The sequence below is a fragment of the Sarcophilus harrisii genome, chromosome 4 (genome assembly GCF_902635505.1).
Source record: "Sarcophilus harrisii chromosome 4, mSarHar1.11, whole genome shotgun sequence".
Taxonomy (NCBI): Eukaryota; Metazoa; Chordata; class Mammalia; order Dasyuromorphia; family Dasyuridae; genus Sarcophilus; species Sarcophilus harrisii.
This window is the reverse complement of record NC_045429.1, coordinates 442,979,949-442,997,412: the sequence shown is the minus strand read 5'-3', so window position 1 is coordinate 442,997,412 and position 17,464 is coordinate 442,979,949. Positions and strand designations below refer to the sequence as shown.

General features: G+C 40.1%; 1 protein-coding gene across 1 annotated transcript in view; it reads right to left on the bottom strand.

Moving 5' to 3' along the window:
- Window positions 1–1,336: 1,336 nt before the first annotated feature.
- Window positions 1,337–17,464, bottom strand: part of CALN1 (calneuron 1) — a 381,739-nt gene continuing 365,611 nt past the window's right edge. Inside the window, exons 5-6 of the mRNA XM_031967900.1 lie at window positions 13,734–13,890; window positions 1,337–1,464 (exon numbers count right to left, since the gene is read on the bottom strand). Of these exons, the coding sequence (XP_031823760.1) occupies window positions 1,337–1,464; window positions 13,734–13,890 (285 nt within the window). The remainder of the gene's footprint in view (window positions 1,465–13,733; window positions 13,891–17,464) is intronic.

The following is a 17,464-nucleotide window of genomic DNA, read 5'->3' as shown; positions in this document are numbered from 1 at the left end:
GGAGATGTTATGTAAAATATAGAAGTTTGATCTTTCCATCTCATTCACTTTGGCTTAAAATGCTCAGTTCAGCTGATTTTACCCTGAGCCCACACACTGATGGAACCTGACAGGGAAGGGGGAAGGGTGAGTGATGGAGAAAAGGAAAGATGCTCCTCCAGGAGTGTCACCTACAGAGCAGATATGGCAGAAAGATTTGTTCATTCTTTATCTCTATCACCAAAGATAACACACAGTTGGAGGGCTTAAAACATTCCATCCCCATATACTCTAAGAAAAAAGAATAACAATCATAATCATAATAATAACAATAATAATAATAATTGCTTTGCTAAGGGATTGATTTGTAGCAGAAACAAAAAAAGTTAGAATGGACAATGGCACAGTTGGGCACATACATAAGGAAGCCAAATATATCTATATATTTATACATATAAACACATATTTTCTTTTTTTTTTTTCTTTCACTCTCTTTCTCTCTAATGGCTGCGCAGGAGGCAAGTTTGGGAAAAAAGGCTCTATGCAGATTCCAAGATGCTGGTGCATAAAAGGAGCTTCCCCTATCTGCGCCGGGGACAGAAAGAAACTGCAAATGGAGACCCAAAGCCCTCCTCCCAGCCCTCAATTCTGCCAACAAAAGTCTCGTGTCCAAGGCAGTTTAAAAAAAAGTAGGAATAGCACGCAAACACACACGCACACCAAGGAGGCGTGCTACCACTTGAAAACCATGACCCTGTACAATGGCTTTGCCCTCAGACCGCAGGGGCTCCTTTGGGAGTGGACGGAAGAAGCTGAAGGGGATGAAAGGGTGGCCTTCTTTGCAGATACACCAAAGTCAGCTTCTGTAGAGCCTAAACAGACCCACCCCCAGAAAGAGTCTGCTGGTGGCCAAGCTTTGGGTTGGATGTATGGAGTTGGCCGGGCTCAATCGCAGCTCCCGCTCAGTCTCCGATCTCTCTCTCTCTCTCTCTTTCCGACTCCCAGCATAGTCCACCACACGTCTGTCCCAGATGGAAATGAAGCTTCTCCTCAGAGTTCCTATTGATGGCTGAAGCAAGAATTCAGAACTCCCCGGGTTTTTATTTTTTTTTTTTAATTTTATTGCATTAGGAAACAAAACTATTAAAGCATTGAAGACAGCCCTTTGGTGTCCCTGACAAGAAGATGGAGCTGGTTCTCAAGACGGGTCGTCCTGCCGGCCTCGGGTTCCCTTTGCCGAAAGCGTCTTGTCGTCCACCTCGTTCCCTTTCCGGTTTCATGGAGAAAAAAGTCTGCCCACCGGGCATGCACATGCATGGCGAGTTTGGTTTCACAGTGTCGGGTGAGAGACTACTTACTACTCCATGCCGCTGCGGAGGATCTGATTGGCCGCGATCAGCATGACACTGATAATGAAGGCCATGGCAAAGGCGCATATTAAGCTCTTCCGGACGCAGGTCTGTCTATTCTGCTTTTGGGAATGCACTGGGGTGGGGTGGGGGGTGGACAAGGAGAGAGAAGCGAGAGAAAGGGCAGAGTGAGAAAGGACATGTCATCTTCTGCGTTCACTTTCATTCAACCAACATTTATTAACTGCCTGCAATGGTGGAGGCATGAAGCTAGGAATGGAACATAAAGACCAAAAAGAAGCAGCCCCTGCCTTCGGGGAGATTAGAGTTTCTTAACCGGGAATCTATAAGTGGATTTTCTTTTAATTTCAGTATATTTTGCTTCCTTTGTAATCCTGTGTATTTTAAAACACAGAAGAAGATTTCGTGAACCTGCTAATGGGCTCCATGACACAGGAAAGATTTTAGGGTAACATACATGGGTAATTCTGAATGAACTTCACTCACTCAGTGCCTGGGCTTTTGCTCTAGATGGCTCTGGGGTGCTTCATGGTTCTGAACACATGATCCTTTGGTACCTGTCAGAGACGGGTGGTGCAGTGGATAGCGAGTCAGTCTTGATGCTAAGAAGATTGGGCAAATTACTTATATTCTCAGGGCTTTAGGAAGCTAAGATCCTAGGTGGTGGAGAAGGTGCCAACAAGCACTGAGAGAGGGAGTTCCCTCACCTGGGAATTCCTGAAACCTGTCACAGATTCAGTCCATATCCCAATTCTATGGTCCTACATACATGGATAGGTCAGTAGAGGATGGATCATTTCAGGAGGGGAAAGAACTGATCAGTGCTCGGATTGCTCAGTATAGAATCCAAAGTGAACCTTGAAGGGAGCTCAGGATTCTAAGAGGTGGAGGTCAAAGGAGAATGAATTGTTGGCATGGGAGACAGACTGGGCAAAGGTACAGAGGTGGGAGATGGTAGATTATGGGTGGTTGATGGTAGATAGTTAGAAGAACATGTAGGTTAGTTTGGTTAGAACATGAAGAAGGATCATATGGAAGAAGTCTAGCAATGGCAATAGGAGCCAGGTCCTGGAAACCTTTTAGGTTTCATTTTGGTTTTTTTGGTTTTTTGCTGAGGCAATTGGAGGTAAGTGACTTGCCCAGGGTCACACAGCTAGGATGTGTTAACTGTCTGAGATGAGATTTGAACTCAGCACCTGCTGACTTCAGGACTAGTGCTCTATCCACTGCACCAGTGCTCTATCCACTGTACCACCTGGAAACCTTTTAAAGCTAAATGAGGACTTCTTTCAACCAGGAAGTAATTGGGAACCAGTGAAGGTTCATGAGCAAGGGGGAAAACTTGTGGGAGCTCAATGATCTAGAGCAACTCCCTCTCCCAATGCAGGTCAGCACTTTTCTGCACTTCAGATGCTTAGAAGGCTGCCTGGGGTACTGGCAGATTAGATTTGTCCAAGGTCACAGAGTCTTATATGGGACAAGTAGAACCCGTGTCTTCAGAATAATGATTTTCACTATCCAGAGGATAGATGAGCATAAATAAAAATTAAATCATGAAAAATAATGAGGGGTCAACATGTGCTTATGGACTCTGCTGTTGTCCAAGCACTGTTAGGTCAACTCAGCGCATCATTGCCTTGGGGCAAGGTCATTGAAAAACATTCAGAATAAATTATTCTAGCTAGCAACCCTAAAAACTAAGGACCATAAGTTAGCATGGTCATAGGATTCTAGGTAAGGGGCTGACAAGGACCTTAGAATCCATATAGTTCAAAACTTTTATCCACTCTTCTGGCCACCATATTGGACAACGTGACTTCCATTGAGCTTGCATTCCTTTAAAAGAGACTTGGATGAATAGGTTATATGGGGTCAGCTGAAGTCACGGATCAGTTGAGACCAAATGGATGGATGGATTGGAGATCTAAGTAAGGGGATGTGCGTATGTGTGTTTATGTTTGGGTGTGTCAGCATGTGTGTGTGTGTGGCTCTATGTGGAAGCCTGAGGCAGCAAACTGTAGGGTCATTGTATTAGGACTGAATATAACAAAGATTATATAAGAGATAGAGCTGTCAATCATTAGCTGGTGACTCCCTCTTCCTTCTCCTATACCCGTAGAAAGATTTGTGATGGGGAAAGCTCAAATTTTATTTCATTCAGGATATATGAATTCTAGGTACCTCGTGGTTTCTGTTTTAGGAAGAGAAGGACCAGTGGCCCAGGAGGAAGCAGGGAGACGGGGCCCATGACAGCAAGGTGACAATCCAAATGTCAATGTGAAGATTTCATTCCCTGCTTTTGAAATGGTGCTGGTAAGGGCAGCAGCATGTAGTGGTGGAAAGAAGCTAAGAAACTAGGAGAGCTTCAGCCTCACCAAGGACCTCAACAAAAATCCATTAAGTGTCTACTATGTGCAGAAAAACCTGAGCTTTAAACCTAGTTTTGTTGCTAGTTAAATGACCTTGGTCAGGTAACTTGATTTACAGAAAATGAGGGACATTGATTTCTTCCTTTGAAAATGTGATGGTTAGAGTAAACAACTTTTTCAATTACATTTTCTTCTTTTTTAACGATATTTTTTAAAACCATCACCAAACATCCCAATAATAAGAAAAACTAGATTATTTAGGAAACTACGAATTTCTGTTAACTTTAATTTTTTTTGTTTTAAAATATATATTACATTTAACATATTAACAAAAGTGTCTTATTTGTTTTTGTGTCCTTTTCTGAACAGCCTAGACAATTGGAAAGAGTTCTTTCATCCACGGCATTCTAAGAATCCTTGATCTCCACATACATTCTACTTTAAAAGGATTCAGTCTTAAAAGAAAGGAAAGATGAAGCTTCAGAGTCAAAGAGAGAGAGGAGTCCTCTAGCTTTCCTCTCGAGGAATGAGTGCCTTCATCTTTAAACAAGCTCCCTCTTCAGTGCAAAATGAACAAGCTTGGTCACCACCCAGTCTTTATGACTACTCTTCCCTGGACCCCTGCTCTTCTAGCCTCTGAGCATGGCAAGGTTGCCCTACTATGCTTCCCTTGAGCTCAGGACAGATGAGTATATTTCCTGTCTTCTCTCCAAGATAAGTTGCAGTTGGGGATTGAATGGCTGCCATTTCTTTTCTGCTTGCCATCTACTATGAACATATTGATAGCTATATATGTTTATAGCTACATGTGTAGCTATAAATGTGCACGTAGACTTGGCTGATGGAAATTCAGCAAGCTAACCAATCTCTCTCCAAGGCATGGCTTATATAGTAGTTTCTCTATCTGACCTTTGAAGCAACCGGGTGACCCAATGAATAGAACACTGAACCTGGAATCACAAAGAACTGAATTCAAATCTGGCCTCAGACACTTGCGAGTTGTGTGATTCTGGGCATTTAATCCACAGGAGAAGGACAGAGAAAACCACTCCATTCATAAATGATCAATCTGACCTTTACACTGTATACATATACATACATACATGTGCATATATATACCTATGTATGGATCAGTTGAGACCAAATGGATGGACGGATTGTAAATCTAAGTAAAATATATAAATATATTTTATGTAATCATATGTGAACCACAGTGATTTTACCATGATGAGACAAAAGTCTGAAGAAATGAAAAGAAGAACAAATTGGGAAATGGATCAAGTTTGGCAAATCAGTTAGGAAAGTTCCAATTTAATGTTCAGCTGTTCAGCTAGGACATCCATCATAGGGGTCATTCTGAAAACAATCCTAAGTAGTTTCCTTCCAACCTGAGCAATTGATTGAGGAGGTGGTCAGGCTGAGGGAAACAGAGTGGGAGAAAAGTCAATGTGGAGAAAGAGACTGAGAAAGCCAGGTAAGAGCCCACAAGGCCTTGCCCCGGGGCTCCTTGTTGCTGCTTTCAAAAAAAATTATTCTGAGTTCAGGAGGAGGGAGAAGGTGAGAGGTGGCTGGACCTCACGGAGGTAAGCTTGACTTCATTTCTAGTAAGGAGGAAATTGCTGGAACTCAGCACTTTTTGCACACAGAACAAAACAAGGACCCTCAGTTATCTCTAAGACCAGTTATGCTAAACAGGTCCCCTTTGGGGGGTTTGGAGCAGCTGGGAGGGGGATAAGTTCATCCCAATTCACTGTTTGGTCACTTGCAATTTTAACTGATTTTACTGAAACTGGAAGTCAACTTCGAAGCCACCTAATTCCACCTCTTCATTTTCAGATAAGGAAATTGAGGCCTGTGGAAGTTAAGTGACTTGATCAAAGTCACATAGATAGTAAGTGATTGTTAGAATTAGGATTTGAACCCAGACTTTCTGATCCCAAATCCAATGATCTTCTCATTGTACCACATTGCCTCCAGTCAGCACTATACAAAGTAGCCCAGATCATCCCTCCCTGGTTCTGCCATAAAATTCATCACGGAGTTTCCTGTGGGCAGCTCCAAGGCTGACTGGGAGTCATTGGCACCCAAGTCACTTGATAAGAACTGTCATGATATCAAATATCAGGTGAAATTGGATTCCTGTCACTGAATATAAAATTTGTAGATTTCCTCCTAAGCAGAAGTAGGAATGGCTTAAACACAAGCAATTTAATTGATGCTGTAGCTCAGGGCTTCTTGAACTTTTTCCACTCATAACTCCTTTTTGTCCAAGAAAATTTTTACATGACCCCAGGGTATCTAAGTATATAAGAGAGATGTAGAAATCAAACATTCACTGACAATAAATCATAATTTCGTGATCCTCACATTCAGTTACAAGACCCCCAATAGGGCTGCAAGTTACACTTTAAGAAGAGGTATATATCACACTTGAATTCATAATTCTGAACCCAGGATATCTGAACTTTGAAAATCTATTTTGATAACTGTTTTTCCATATGGCTGGTTTCCTTTTAATCTCACATATTTTGTTTTATGCATTAGAAACCTTATTCTGAGAAGAGGTCCGCAGGTTTCTCAGACTTCCAAAGGGGTCCAGGATGCAGAAAAAAGATTAAGGAGTCCCCTAACTGATGCATTGGCTGATATCTGCTCTGTGTGGCCATAGCAGATTAAGCTCTGTTGATGTTGATATGGATAGACAGACATGTCTTCACCTCCCTCAGTCCCACTTTTCTCATTTGTAAAAGACGCATAATGCATCATATTGTGGTGCATAGAATGTTTGCAGAGGCCTTCAGATTTACCACCGCCGTGTGAGACACTGAGCGAGTCACTTTTGCCCTCCCTGGCACTCAATAGTCACAGAACCCGCCTCTTCGCGGTGGAGGGTAGCAGTGATGCATTGTGTCCTTTTCATTTGAATGTCATCACTGAAGATGAAATGCCCAAAGTGCACAGCAGGAGCATCACTTACAAGTGCTGGGCCCCAGGGTGGGCACTCTGGGGTCAGATTGATGTGATTTGAATCATGACAGTTCAAGCCTGCAGGAGAAGAGCTGGGGATGTGAGGCTGCAAAGTCTTCTACTTCTCTTCCTTTCCTCATTCTTTCTTTCTTCCCTCTCCACTTATCTTCCTTCATCCCTTCTTTATTCTCTACTTTCCCTCCCCATCTCTACTTGTCTTTCTTCCCTTTCTCATTCTCTCCTTTGCTTCTTCCCTCTCCACTTGTCTTCTTTCATCCTTTCCTAATTCTTTTCTTTCCTTCTTTCATCTCTACCTGTTTTTCTGTCTTCCTTCATCCCTTCCCCATTCCCTTCTTTTCTTCCTCTACCTCCACTTGTCTTCCCTCATTTATTCTGCATCCTTTCCTTTGCTTTCTCACTCTTCACTTATCTCCCTTCATCCTTCCTCATTCTCTCCTTTCCTTTCTTCATCTCTACTTATCTTCCTTTCTTTCCTCATTCTCTTTCCTTCCTCCCTCCCTCTCTTCCTTCATCCCTTCTTTATTCTCTCCTTTCCTTCCTCTATCTCTACTTGTCTTCCTTCTTCCCTTCCTCATTTTCTCCTTTGCTTCTTCCCTCTCTATTTGTATTCTTTCATTCCTTTCTCATTCCTGCCTTTCCTTCCTTCATCTCTACTTGTCTTCATTCATCCCTTCCTTATTCTTTCCTTTGCTCTCTCCATCTCCACTTATCTTTCTGTCTTTCTTCATCCCTTCCTCATTCTCTCCTTTTCTTCCTCCATCTCTACTTGTCTTTCTTCTTCTTTTTCTTATTCTTTCCTTTCCTTCCTTTATCTCCATTTTTCTTTATTTTTCTCTTCCTTATTCTCTCCTTCCCTTCTTCTCCACTTCCTTCATCATCCTCTTTTTCCTTTCCTCCCTCTCCATTTGTCTTCTAGTCCTCATTCTCTCTTTTTTTTCCTCCTTAAGATTTAGACTCTGAAGAAACCTCAAAGGCAGTCTAGTCTAAGCCCTTCATTTTACAGATGAGGAAAACGAAATTGAGAAAGGTTAAATCATGTTTTTATGTCCTGTTCTCTTCCTTCCTTTTTGCCCAATTTTATCATCTTCCTTTTAAGATGGGGGGGGGGGCAAGAGAAAAAATGCTAGAATCAGAATCAGAGGACCTGGGTTCCCATTCTATCTACCTTGGAAAAATCACCTCACCTCAGTTTTCTTATCTGTTCAATGAAAGGATTGAACAGGATACTTTTTGAGAGCCCTTACAAGACTTTACATGATCTAGCTTCCTACTATCTACACAAACACATACTGCTCCTGTTTTGCTTCTGGGTGACTCATTAGCATTGATTTGAACACTGTTTTAATGAAAAACAATTTCAGTTGATGGCCAATGTTCTAAAGGATTAAAGAGATGGGTGATGGGAAAAGTGAGCTTGGTCATGAGGTCCAAGAATCTCTCTGCCTTGAGAAAAGACACAAACAGTGTGCCATTGGAGGAGGAGATCATTTGGGGAACAAATGAATCTTTTCCTCTTTTTAGCTTGATGTGAGCAAGAGTGACAGATGAGTGCCTAGAATTTGCATCTCAGTATGGATTATGCAGTAAGTAAATCAGTGGCAAGCATGATCAATCTCAAGGCATAGTCTAATTTTGCATGAGAACACTTAATAAAGAGCAGTTGACAGACAGGCAGCCAACAGGGCAGCCAAGCTGTGGGAGTCCATAGACCTGAGCCAGAGGGATTCGATGATGAAATTACAAATCAGTCTTTAAGTGTCAGTGAGGGGATGCACGTTGCAAAAGAAAAGGGCTTCTGACTGAGAAGCCATTTGCTATTGAAAAGAATATGGCGGACTTTGGGTCAAATGAGCCAGTTTCAAGAGAAATCTTACCTCAGGCACTGATGAGTTCAGGAAACTCAAACAGTATCTCACCCAGACTGTGAGAGGGAAACACTGCTACTCAGACTCTTTATATCCCCAGAAGGTAGGAAGGGTTTTGTAAAATAATAGAACACTAAGGGCAACCAGGTGGTACAGCGGATAGATTGCAGGGTCAGGAAGACTCATCTTTGGGAGTTCAAATTCAGTTTCAGATACTTACTAGCTGGACAAGTCACTCAAACTCATTTGCCTCAGTTTCTTCATTTGTGAAATACATTGGAGAAAAAAAGGCAAATTACTTCATTTTGATTGCCAAGAAAATCCCAAATGGGATCATGAAGATTTGAGCATAACTGAAAAAATGACTGAACAACAAAATGGAAGTATGTGCATGGTCCCAGATTTGGTGGCACAAACCTATAATTTCTGATATTAAAGAGGTTGAGTCTGGTGAAAGGCTTGATCTCAGAGCTCTGAGCTACAGCTAAGCTGATCAGGGGTCATCCTTATGCCTGGCAATGATGTGGTGAACACCCAGGACTTAGGCTGGAGGTTGGGAAGTGGGGATGGGATACACCAGGCTACCTAAAGAAAGAAGCAGAAATAGAATGGGGCAAAGCTGTTGTGATGATCAATAGTGGAATTGAGCTCATGAAAGGCCAATGTAGGGGACAGATGATCCCTAGGGAAAACCAACATCAGCATAAGCATATTAAAGAGTTGGCTTTTGGTGGTGGGGAAAACTCCGAGTCATTAAGGAAATTTTGCCATTTTCCCAAGCAATCCGACTCCTCTACAATTCTGGGACCAGTTCCGTGGCCATTTGTAGCATCTGCCCTGACTGTGTGATATATGCAAATTACACCTGTGTGCTCATAAACATGGAAATGCAGTTTCCTGTAAGATGTTAGGATAATGCTTAATAGAAGATGGTGAAAAACACATAAAAGATGGGAATCCTCTCACTGAAAAGATCAGATCAGGTTACTAGGTAATCATTATTTTAAAAACTTTACTCCATTTTTGTTGAGAACTTTAACTTTTACATCACTGATTTCTCAATATATGCCTCTCCTACCCTATCTAAGCTGTTCATCCTTGTCACAGAGATTTTAAAAGGCAGCTAGGTAATACAGTGGATAGATCCCTGGGACCAGAAACTGAAAGACCTGAATTTAAATCCAGCCTCAGATACTGGTTGTGTGACCCTGGACGAGTCATTTAACTTTGTTTGTTTCAATTTCCTCTTCTGTAAAATGGGGATTATAATAGTATGATCCTCCCAAGGTTGTTGTGAAGAACAAATGAGTTAATAATCATAAAGCTCTTAGCCTAGTACCTAGCACATAGTGAAATATTATATATATATATATATATATATATGTTAGCTATTGTTATTTTATTTTTTTATTTTTGTTTTTTATTTTTTATTTTTTTATTTTTGTTATTTTATTATTATTTTATTTTTATTTATCTATTTATATTTTGTTATTTTTATTATCTATTATATAATATATTATACATAACTATATATTATATTATATATTGTATTATATATACATTATATATATGCATATATATACATATATACAATATATCTATTATAATATTAATATTATATATGTTGTTATAATTTAATGTTATTTTTATTATTTATTTAATATTATTATTATTATTTTAAAAGAAAGAGGAAAAAACTCAATTGTCAAGCTAGCCAATCCATTAGTCAGCTCTGATCACATATGTACCCAGAGTCCTTACTCTCAGAACACTAAGAAACAGGTTTGCCAGGAGAACAAATAAGCAAACAAAACACCCTACTATTCTCCCAAAAGAATCAGGTTTTTTCCAACTGGATTGTGTTTATGTGTGTATGCATATCTACATCTAAATCTACACACTATATGTATATACATACATACATACATATATATATTTAAATGTATGTGTATGTGTTGTAACTGATCTGTAATCTCATTGATACAGGAAGTTTCTAGTGAGGAAATGGCCCTGACTTGTACAGTCCAGTACCTGCTGTGTAACTCATTCTCTCAGAGTTTCCTGGGGCTGAGAGAGGTTAAATCATTTGTTCAGGGTCACAAAACAGCCAGTATGTATCAGAGGCATGCCTCAAAATTCATTTTTCCTGACTCCTGGGGAAGCTGTCTAGTCAGTAATTCCATGTAGCCACTGGATTTTATATTTATGGAGCACATAGCTTGTATTTATCCATATAGACATTGTCCCTCCAGTACAATATAAGCTCTTTAGAGGCTGCTTTATTTAGTCATTTCAGACTCTTCCTGATCTAATTTGAGGTTTTCTTGGCAAAGACTCTGGAGTGATTTGCAATTTCCTTCTCCATGTTATTTTACAAGTGAAGAAACTGAGGCAAATAGGGTTAGGTAACTTTCCCAGGGTCACCCAGCAAAAAAAATGTCCATGGTTGGATTTGAACTCAGGTGAGTCTTCCTAACTCTAGACCCAGCACTCTATCTTCTGGTTACTTTTATGGAGTTGCAAATGACTGAAGTATACAGTGATCACATTAAGTGAATTACTCCTGTAGCATCTGTATAAAGAACAGCAACTTCTGGTATCCAGCCATGATAATACATCAATCATTCATTCAAGTTATATTAATTCAGAGTTTAGGACGATTGTGTTAGACTAGGAAGGAATCTTGGAAATCATCTGGTTGCCCGGTCCTTTCAATGTACAGAAGAAACTCAGACTCAGAGAGAAAGGGGCAATGTCCGTGTCACTCAGCTAGAAAGTTGCACAATTGGAATTAGAAGCTAGATACTCCTGATTCACCCTCCAGGGTTCTCTTCCCTACGTCATTCTCTATTTGCTAAGCAAAGTCATTGTGTGAACAAGATGGCAGGGGGCATGTTTAATCTACTTAAGGAGAACAAACTGTTTCCAAGTAGCTTGGCAGCCCCTGTTTGCAGCTAACAAATATGATTTTTTTTCCCCAAAAAAATGACGTTTAGCATATTCATTAAAGCAAGACCAGCAGGATCTCGAGTTGGAAGCAGTTTGTTAACCATCAGCTTGTGGTACAATATGTACCTTTCACACAATAAAAGTACATTTTTAATAGTCTATAATTCAGACTTATCTTTAGCCCAGACTGGCATTTCCCTCAATTAATCAGAATAAGTGAGTGAAGCCTGTCTGGACTAAAGGCTGCCCTGCCACCAATTGCTCAAAGAGAAAACTTAATACCCCAGAAGATTCCCTCATCCCCTTCTTGGCAAGTGTTTCATTAAACCTGGATATCAAGCCCTGCCCTTATTTTTGGTTTATTTCATTATTTCAGCATCAGAACATGAGCTGAACATGAGGGACCCCCGATTGGTTCTGTCCAATTTTCTTCACACTGTAGCTGTGTTTCGAGCTAATTCTATCTAGAGTTTGCTTGGTCTTTTCTTACTTGTAAATTCTATTCTTAAGAAAGAGATCATAGCTAGAGCTAGAAGGGAACTCAGAGGCCATCTAGTCCAATCTCTTCATTTTAGAATTGGGAAAACTGAGGTCAAGAGTGGTGTCCAAGGTCATGTCCAACCCTGGTCTCCTGCTTCCAATCTGAGCACTCTCTACTCCTAATACCTGGCTGCTTATAAAGACTCTTCTTTTTGACTTTAATCAACTCCGGGTGCTGCCATTATGAAGAGGCCACCAAAAATAACTTTAGCCTCAATGATAACAATCAAAGAATCATTATAGAATTCTATTTAAAAATTTAATATTTGGCCGTGTTCAAAAATGTTTTCAAATGTCTAGAAGAACCAAAGCATTTAATTGACTTAAATAGCAAACTTTAAGCAGGTTGAAAAAGAACTCTGGGTGTTTTGTTATGTTGGTGATGGGAAGGATAACCTTGCTGAAAATGACTTTTATAAGAGCCCTGAGCTTCAAAGTAAAAAAGGAGGAAGTAAGTTATCTGCTTGTCAAGAAAACTCTCTTGATTGAAAAAAAAAAAAAACAAATACAGACAGAAAAGGTAGTATATGGAAATATGTAGTTATCTTAGATAATATCCCACATTTTTATAATATTTACAGATTTACAAAACTGCTAAAAGAGAAAACTTTACCCCCAAAACATTCACTCATCCCCTTCTCTGAAAGTGTTTCATTAAACATGGATCCCGACCTCTCCTTTTATTTTTTGTTTATTTCATTATTTCAGCATCTGAACATGAGCTGAACATGAGGGAGCCCCAATTTTCTTCATACTATAGCTCTGTTTCGAGCTAATTGTTTCTAGAGTTTGCTTGTTCTTTTCTTACCTTTTTCCATAAGCTTTGTCACTTTTGTTTTGGTAGCCTAGCTTCTAACATATTTCTTAGCTCATTTAGGTGCTCAATAAGTGCTTTTTTGTTTGCTTGATTAGTTTGTAAGCTCCCCGAAAGTGAGAGCTGCCTTTTCCCTCTTTGTATCTTCAATATTTAGCACAGTGCCTGCCACATGGTAGACACTTAGTAAATGTAAATTCAATTGAATTATGCTTTTCTTTTAGCTAAGCCATGGACTCGGCATTGTATGAGGCAGTCAAGCAGTCAGCTATTAAATGCCTGCTTGCCTTTATGCATTCCCACAGGTCTCTCTCCATGGTCCCTATCTCATTCCACCTCTCTTCCTCTCTTCTCTTTCTTCAGATTTCCTCTCAGGTACCAGCTCTAGGTCCCTGCCATTGTTTCTGTTTTTGTATCCTATTGCCATCACCCAGAATAATGTCTGGCACACAGCAGGACTTTAACAAACCCTTGTTGATGGGCTCATTGATTGCTCCTGCAGAATTCTCTCCCTTTCTTCTCTCCCTCCCCACTTCTCTGTGTGTATGGCGTATTCTGCCAGGGGAATATAAACTCCATGAAAGCAAGGACTGTTTCCTTTGTGTCTTTGTAACCCAAAGCCTCCTTGCACACAAGTTATGCTTAATAAATGGGGAATTAAAAATGCCAGAATTGGAAGGAACCCCATACCTCCAAAGGCCGACATCTTAAATAATTTCAGTTTCCTGCTTTGGGGCTACGGCAAAAATTTCCTGGGGATGGGGGAGATCATGGATATTCTTCATATACCAAAGTCAGGGTCCCCCAAATCTGGATTGGGTGGGAGCGGGCCAGCAGCGGGCCTGGCAAAGGGACCTACCTCCTTCAAACTCTGTCTGGCAGTTTCCCGAGTTCTCATTCAGACTCTCTTCTTCATTGATAATAATGTTTTCAATGTCTTTCATCGTTAGGTGATCCCGGAATGCATGGTACAGGATATGCTTCAGCTCCTCCAGCGTTATCCTTTGCATGTCAAACTGTGGAAACAGAGAGAAGTTGAGGTGGCCCGGAGCATGACCGGCGCAGACAGAGATACATCCTGTCCCTTTGAGGCAGCTGAGGTACAAGGGAGTTAGGTCTCCTGACTCTGGGGCAAATAGTAGGCACTTAAATACTGATTTGATTGAACCTCAAATCTCATATTTAGAAATTTAGAATTTAGAAGGATCCTAAAAGCTGTTCAATCTGATCCAAACACTCAGATTTTATAGATAGAAGCTTGAGGTCCAGAAAAATTAAGTGGCTTTTTCCAAGGTCACAGAAAAGTATCAGACATTCTATCCAGTATCCATATAATATCCTCTGCTTGCTTCTTTTAAATAGTATTTTGTTTTTTTCTAAATACATGCAAATATAATTTTAACATTCATTTGTTTTTGTTTTTTGCTGAGGCAATTGGGATTAAGTGACTTGCCCAGAGTCTCCCAGCCAGAGTGTTAAGTGTCTGAGGCCAAATTTGAATTCAGGTCCTCCTGAATTCAAGGCTGGTGCTCTATCCACTGCACCATCTAGCTACTCCTAACATTCATTTTTAAATAAAACTTTTAATTCCAAATTTTCTTCCTTTCTCCTTCTCTCCCTCTTCTGTAAAATGGTAAGCAATTTATATAGGTTACAGAGAGAAAGAGAGAAAGAAAGAGAGAGAGAGAGAGCATCAGAAAACATTTCTTTTACATTAACATTTCCTGTATTCTGATCCTGCCTCTTATTTCAAAACAAGCCACGAGTTATTTTGAAATACACAAAAAATTAAATTTATGCAGAGAATCAAGCCTATGTCTCAATTTTAGGAATTTTTCTAACTGGGGGCTCTGAGTTATTGTGATTATATTATATATTGTTTCATCTGATAAAAACTCTATAAAATACCAGAGGAGAGAAACAGATGGACTCAAGGACCACGATATCTTCCCTAGGTAAAAAACGAGCTAATTGTTGAAACAAGTTGAGGCTGATTAAATCTCCAGAGATAAGTAGGCTAGAAAAGAGAGGCTGAGTGCTGAATAAGAGATTACATTAAATCACCACCAGGAGCAAACAAGGAAGACTTGTGAAGGATTCATCTCCATCAGTATCCAACGGGGAGGAGGGAGCAGAAAGGATAGACTACTGACGGGCAGAATCTATACTCTGCTGTGACACCTAATGGAATCATACTGAAAATGCCTGCCCCCCTTCTCTTTGTTTAAACCAAATAAAATAATTAAGCAAAAGATCCTTATCTGATTATTTCTGGGAAAGTATCAAGAAAATGAGCAAGTTTGTCCTAGTAATTCTCCCGTCTCTCTGAAGAGAAGAGGGAGGGAGAGATAACTCATTGTTTGTTCTTTAGGATCATTATTGGCTTTTAAATCACTCAGAGTTTAGTTTTCTTTTAGTGATTTTTAAAATTTACATTACTGTCGTTATAGAGAAGCGGTGTGATATAACGGATAAAATGCTAGTCTTGAATGGGAGATCAGTCCTGCTTGTAAGAATCTTAGCTGTGTTACCCCATGTTAGATATTTAGGTTCCAAGTTATGATATATAATTATATAATTATAGTATAACACTATAGATTATATATTGTACTTGGGAAGACTTGAGAAGTCTGATCGATGCAATTCTTGACCATATTTTTCAGAAGCATCCCACTTCCTGACACAGAGATGATGAACTCGAGGTACCGAATGAGGCATTATGGTCAATGTGGGAATTTGCTTTCATTTCATATTTGTTTATTTGCCATAGTTGGGGATGGGGCAAGGAAGAAAAATGGGAAAAAGAGAAAACAAATCCTTCTTCATTGACTATAAACTATAGAGCAGATAATAACCTGCATTGCTACAGACAGAAATTTGTACCCCAATAAAACGATAGGTCAAGAACAAAAAAAGTAATTATACTTTTAGTACAACTTACTTTGTTCTTACTTGGCTCACATAAATCTTCCTATGTACATCTGAATTCCTCATAATTGTCTTTCCTTATAACACAATAATACTCCATTACAATTCATATGCTCAGTTTAACTTTCAGCCATTCCCTAATTGATGGCCTCTCAAAGAATGTGTTCTTGAGCAGCTGTCCATAAATCAAATCCAATTCTTGCCTAAGTACAAGGGAAGTTGGTGATTTAAAAGACTTAAGAGGAACAAATTCTTTTAAAATAAGTAGTGGAAAGAGCTAGGAGCTACGTGGCTTTAGTGGATAGAAACTGGGTTAGGAGACAAGAAAACCCGAGTTTACATCTGGCCTCATGTACTTCCTAGCTTCCAAGTGACTTCCTAGGCAAATAACTTCACTCTGTTTGACTCAGTTTTTTCATCTATAAAGTGGAGAGTTTTACAGGATCCCAAATTTAGAGTGGGAGAATCCCTTAAGGTTCATCTAAGTCAACTTCCCCATTTTATAGATGAGGAAATTGAGGACCAGAGAGACTGAGGGATCTGGTCATGGGGTCATATAGATAGGAAGTGGGGAAGCTGGATTTGAATTAAGCTGCTCTGACTCCAAATCTAGGACTCTTTCTGCTATACCATGTGGCCTCCCTAGGCTTCTCCCAGCAATAATATTAGAGCCACCCATACAGTAATAATAATAATATTTATGTAGGGTTTGATCCTTTGTTAACAATTTACCTATGTTCTCTCATTAAATCTTCACAATAGCCTCATGAGGTAAGGCCGTCTTAGGTTCAAATCCCGCCTTTGATGTGGATTAGCCCTAAATCCTGCCCCATACAGTTCTAAATCTGTGATCCCATTCACATTGTCACTCACCTTTTATAAATGAGGAAAATGAGGCAGAGAATAGCCCTTGGACTCATAGCTAGTCTCATTCTGGAACTTCTCTTAGCACTTGGAATCTCTTCTCTATAGACCATCCATGGGCCCAGGCTGGATCCCGACCTTAGCTCTGACCCTACTTTTCATGGATTTTCAAACTATGCTCCTAGTGGGTACCTGTCTCATCTGTCTATCACTCCCTCTTCCCAGATTTTTTTACTTTCTTTTGTGGTTTTCCCCCAATCTCTTGAAAGTCTTTCCTTTTGCTTATATTTGCATTCCCAATATTAGAAGACATCTGATATATAATAAGCACTAACAATTGCATTCTTTCTTCTTTCTCTCCTTCCCTCCTTCCTTCTTCTCTTCCTTCCCTCCTTTCTTCCCATATTCCCTCACTCCCTCCCTCCCTCCCTCCCTCCCTCCCTTCCTTCCTTCCTTCTTTCCTTCCCTGGGCCTCAGTTTCCTTCTCTATAAAATTGGGGGGGGGGGGAAGAGGTTAGACCGGATGGCTTCTGAGATTTTTTTTCTAGTTCCTTATTTATAATTCTAAAACAACATGTAAGATCCTGAGGCATTACCATTTTGTGGACAACAGCCTGCATGTTCAGACTTCCTCTTCCATCCTTTTCCTCCGCTCTTCCCCCTCCTATCTTTCTCAATAAAGCAATTCCCACCTTGCTTTCAGTCTGCATCTCTGTTCAGCAAGATGAAAGGTGAGTTACCCAGACTTGTTGGCAGGTCCAAATGAAACAAGTTCAAGTCCATTTACACAGGGAAGGG